The 5,298-nt window shown below is 58.3% G+C and overlaps 1 protein-coding gene across 1 annotated transcript in view; it reads right to left on the bottom strand.

The window, feature by feature from the left end:
* Positions 1–2,484: 2,484 nt before the first annotated feature.
* The window catches only part of LOC103079147 (serine/threonine-protein kinase ULK4-like), a gene marked incomplete at its 5' end in the record, with an annotated part of 395,550 nt that continues 392,736 nt past the window's right edge, over positions 2,485–5,298 (bottom strand). The window contains one exon of the mRNA XM_007464471.1: positions 2,485–2,548. Within this exon, the coding sequence (XP_007464533.1) occupies positions 2,485–2,548 (64 nt within the window). The remainder of the gene's footprint in view (positions 2,549–5,298) is intronic.

Here is a 5,298-nt window from a genome sequence, read left to right as displayed (position 1 = left end):
GGAAAGAAGGCAGCCTGGTGCAGCCACTCGCCGGTCCGCTCTGCTCCGCTCCATGCAAGGCATGCTCCTGCTGCCTCCTTTGCCCCCTCACCCTGCAACTTCAGTGATGCCATTCATCCCTGGGGGGCTCGGCCGATGGACTGTAGCCAATTAGCAAACAGCTAATGCTTGGAGGTGGTGGGAAGAGGAGGGCCAGTAGTTACCTGGGTCCGGGCCTCTGGTCACTGCGAGAATCCTGAGAGCTCTGATGGGTGGCCGGGGCCCAGGTCTTCTCAGAACTGGAGCCGGGGAAGCCACAAAAGGGTATGGGCCTCTCATGTGGGGCAGGGAAGGGTACTGCTCCCGGCCTCCCTCTTGTCTACTCAGCCAGACTCCTCATGTCCCCTACCTCAGCTCATTAGGATTGGGGCTGCTGCTTTCCATAAGGCACCTTTGTGAGAAGGACACAAAGGATCCCCTAACTCCAGGAGGACATAGCCTCATGCCAGGGTGCAAAACTTGGCGTGGGCTAGCTTTAGCGCCTGTCACCCTGGGCTGAACACCCTTGGTGGGGCACTAGCCCTGCTTGGGACCATCTCCTCCTTGCCCCTTGCCTATTCAAATACGCCTTTCCTCAGAGAGGCAAGGCTGTGGGACTCGGGGCCAGGCATGGTCCACTTAACGTGGTTCTGGAATGTTAAAGCTTTCCTCCTGTTTCACCTTAGGCAGCAAAGACTCCTCCCTGCTCAACTCAAAAGGGTAGAGGAAGACGAATTCGATTGCTCTGAAATACCTTCTGGGGGACTCTAGGTCCAGAACTCCAGGGTGGTTCCCCTAAGAGGTGAATGAAAGGAGAGAGAACAGATTTTCTGGGAAAACAGGGAGAACTGTGCCTGTTCCCTGGACCAAAGAGGCAAAGCAACAGGAGCTGAAGGCCAGGCCTCCAGCTGCTCCATCAGCTTCCCCCACCGCCCCAGGAACAAATCCAGCCAGGCCAGGGCCACCTTGGGCGCACAGCCTGGTGATGGGCACGTGGCCCAGCAGGATTTCCTGTGGGCAGTTTAGGAGGCTGTGAGAGCAAAGGACACTGCCTGCTCCTGGGTGGGGTTCCCCCTTACACCCCTGCTACTCAGCTCGACTCTGGACATCCCACTGGCAGACACACGGGCTGCGGAGTCCGAGTCCCGAGTTCAACCCAGCAGTGGGGCCTTGGGCAAGTCGACTGGCTCCTCTGAGCCTTAGTTTTCTCACCTATGAAATGGAGATAAGAAGGTCTGCTTGGCAGGTGGTGAGGTTTAAATAAGGTAAGTGACATCCACGCCTTCGACGGAGGCGGGCACGGAGCTGCTGTGTTCGTTACAAAGCCAAATGGAAGCTGGCACACCACCCAGATCACCGCGGCAAAGTGGGCCTGTTGGCGACAGTGTGCCCAGCTTCCCGTGATGCAGTAGGTGTGGGGCCGCCTTTGTGCCCCTGTGCCTCCCGCTTCTGCGTCCCCCGCCTATTCCCCCCACATAGGGGCTGCTGCCTGGGACAGAAGCCCATCTGGGCTCTGGCAGTGTGTGTCAAGGGGCAGATCCCCTCTCTGAGCAGCCCAGAGCACTGCAGCTGCTGATCTAGTCGAGCCCTTTCATTCTGCAGGTGGGGGGAAACAGAGGACCCAGAGAGGAGGCCAAGGAGTGTTCTCAACTTGCTCATCTGGTTCAAGCTGCCCAGGGTCCACCCCTCCCTCCCTCAGTACAACAAACAGTCCCAGCCCCTTTCTGCGCAGTGTCCACCCAGTATTTTCACAGGCTTGACTCTTACACAGGGGGCACTAAGGGCATATGTGTGAGGAAGAAGCTGGAAAGGCTTCAAGGATAAGGGGGGTCACTGGTAGAAGTTGGGGGTGTGATTCTACCTTGATGCCATCATCCCATCTAGATGAGCAGATCTTCAAGGAAGCCAGCGTCCCTTGAGCGTTTCGCATTCCTTTAGGCAAAGTTCTAACCACCTGTTCCTGTTAGTGCAGTCTTGCCCCGTTCTCCCCAAGATTCTTGGAACCACTTCATCCCTGAAATGAAGAAAAGCCAAGCAGGTAAAAGTAGGAGGAAGAGAAGAGACTATAACTTCCGAAGGCTTCCCGTGGAGCTGCGGCGGGGGAACCATTCCTGCCTAGTCCTGCCTGTTAAATCTTCTCCAGAGAAGAAAGATGCTTCTAGACGCTGGCAGGCCTAGACTGGCACAGGCAGTGCAGGCTTTAGCAGAGGCCTACCTGGCCCACACAGAGGGAAGGAGCGTTCTGAGAACAGCTAGCAAACCTGGGGTTCCCAGACGCATCACACATGCACCGAGGAGGTCCATTCTGAGTGGGTTTTCTAGGGTCTGGAGTTAGATCATCTCAGCCAGAGGTTCTGGGTTCAGCTGACTTTATTAGATCCAAATAGAGCTGTACGTGCCATGTGGTGAATGTGTGTAGCTGAGGGCGGGTGCCGCAGAGTGGGCTCGTGCTAAATGCCTTCTTGCCTAGTGTCCAGCAGCTTGGAGGATCTCCAGGGCCAAGGAAGCCACTGCACTGCTGGCCGACGAACTGTGAGAAAAACCAAAGTAGAGGCATTTAGGCATCCCCAGGGTGAAATGCTCTGTCTTCCAAAGGGGCTGGCCTCTTTTGCACCCGAGTACCTGATGGACCAGCTGCTTCCCAGAGCTGCCCCTAGCATCATCTTGAGAAGCAGAAACGCCATTCGCAGGCTCCAGGGCCATGAGGTGAGGACCCCGAAGCCCACAGTTCCACAGGGGCTCAGCACTGGCCCTGCCACCCACCCCTCGACGTCTGACCCCACTTTGGACAGGTGCACCGATGCTGAGCTGTGAGGGCAAGTCAGGTGGACGGCAGCCAGAGCCTGCTGGCCCGAGGCCCACAGTGAGCCTGCCCGGCGCCTGCCTGCAGCTGACCTGTGCCGTCCAGCAAAGATCCCAGCTGCTGACACTCCCTGCTCCATGCTGCCCCTTCCTGGCCAATCAGCCAGAAGCTTTGGGTTTCTTACTCTCATAGGTGTGGATGTGCAATTAAGAGCTTCAAATGGAAACTTCGTTATTGGAGCAAATTGTCCGAGACACATTTAAGCCTGTGCCTTAACAACTGTTACCAAAGAAAAGAATGGCGCATAGCAGTGTGCCTTGAAGTATAAAATTAGCTGATAGCACACCCTTCGCTACACAGAAATACAGATGTTGCCAGATGCCAGGGGGCTGCATAAGAGAGGTGGGTCGCAGGGGGACAGGACTGTGGTCGGAGATGGTGCCATGCGTTCCTGCTCTGTGCATCAAAGGCCCCTTTGAGGGCTGAGGGAATGCACTTGAACTTGGCCTGCTCCCGGCTGAGACCAGGCTACTCTGGTGGAGCCGTGCTGCCCACTCCGCCTGCCAGAGCAGCCCTTGGGGGCCAGTGACCGGCAAGGAGGGACACATCCACCTGGCAGGGCCCCATCAGAACTGAGAATGCTGCCATCCAGTCACCCTTGGTCAACATGAGAAAACCTTTTTCTGGTGGGGCCATCCGAACAAAGCCCGAACAGGACAATTTCAGAGCAGCAGCCTGTCGACCAGTATGAGATCTGCCTGGTGTAGACGTGTTAGTTGCTGGAGTGACACGTATGGGTACGGAGGAGGCCACCAGCCTCAGCGAGTCTCGTTTTCACATGTTTGGTCCAAATTTGGGTCCAGCGCTCCCCAACCGGTACAGCATGAAGGTATGCCGGCCTCGGACCCAGCTGGGGGTCGGGGGAGTCCCACAGAGGCAGGCCGTGGAGAGGAAGGGCTCTCAGCAGCTCCCCACTCAAGTCCACGCCTCCCGGTGGCTCTCCCACCCTCTGCCAGCACACATCTGCTCACGGGGGCCTCATCTCAGCTGTCTGCACAAGGCCAGGGTCCCCAGGTATGGTCATCACCTGCTCCTCACAAAAACCAGTCTAGCGGAAGGCCTGTGGCCCAGCCTGGGGAGCCAGTGTCCGTGCCTTACACCACAGGGGCCACACACCTGAGCAGGGGCCCCTCCCATCAAAGTCAGCCCGTCCTTCCCCTCAGCTCACAGTAACCACGGGTAAGAACTGACATCTTTGGCTTAAGCTACAGAGAAAAGGGGGTGGCCGTAGGCCAGGAGGCGCTGTCCCCTCCCCACCCAATCCAGGATTAATACAACAAGGCTGCATGGAGCTGAGCCTTCGAAGACTCACCTTCCCAGCAACACCTCAACCGCATATGCTGCTTCAACTAATACAAAACCCCAAACACCAGGAAGCAGATTCCATAGAACCTTGTGGCCCCGAAAACAAACTACCGGGGATGCTGGGCACCACCCCGCGTCCCGCACACCCAGCGAAGGCCAGGTACCCCTTAGCAGGTGGGGCCTCCTCCCCAGGGCAGGGAGAGCAGCTGCAGCTCAGGGGCCACCACGTCCTCTGGCCGCCTCCCTCAGCTCTGGGGACAAGGCACTCACCGAGTCATTTAATCAAGCCCCTGAACCGCCCCCAGAGCCCACCTGCCAGGCCCTGGCACTGTCACATGCAGTGAGCCATTACACAGCACACTGGCTGCCTAAAGGGTGGATACCTGGGGGCGGTTCTCTCTTTATTCCCATGCCATTTTTCTCTGGTCACGTGGCACTAACATTTTAAATGACTCGTCAGCCCTACCCGCTCCCCCCAGACCCGGAACCGCTTCTTCAGGGAGTGCAGGGGTGTGTGCGGCAAGAACCCTCCCAGCGCCCTCACTACACCGGCATCGGCGTCACCGGGGGGCTGGCAGAGAGGCCGGTCCCTCCCTCCACAGGGTGCAGCGTGTTCCGGGCGACAGGGCTGTCCTGGCCTTGGCACCTCACTTCCAGGGTGCTCTAGACGTACTGACTGTGCAGCTGAGGACTGAGAGGCTGACCTAACCTCAGCTTCTCAGTGTCAAACTGTTCTGGGGGTTCAAGTTTTCCCTGTGACGGCAGCCAGGGCTGTAGAGTGGGCCTCCAGACCCTCTGCAAGGTGGCCAGGCTGCCGCGGGGGGCACGTGTGCACAAACAGGTACTGCTTTTCTCATGAGGTTCATCAGGTCTCCCACCGGGTCATAATCCACTCCCGTCCCCACCTGGAGGTGGGAATACGGCCTCCCCGAGCTGCAGGGCCAGGATGCTCTTCTTTTCTCCCTCCCGTTACCTCCCCCCGCCTCCATAGTGGGGACTCCCGGGGGGTGGGGGGGCAGAGTGGCCCATCCCACACTGGGAGGGAGGGATCTCAGTGGGCAGTGTCAGGCGGGAAGGTGACGGTCCCTGGTGTGTAGGGGAAACCGGGGGGG

Source organism: Lipotes vexillifer, unplaced genomic scaffold (assembly GCF_000442215.2).
Source record: "Lipotes vexillifer unplaced genomic scaffold, Lipotes_vexillifer_v1.1 scaffold798, whole genome shotgun sequence".
NCBI classification, from domain to species: domain Eukaryota; kingdom Metazoa; phylum Chordata; class Mammalia; order Artiodactyla; family Lipotidae; genus Lipotes; species Lipotes vexillifer.
Note: the sequence above shows the minus strand (reverse complement) of the source record. Positions and strands in the feature narration are given on the sequence as shown.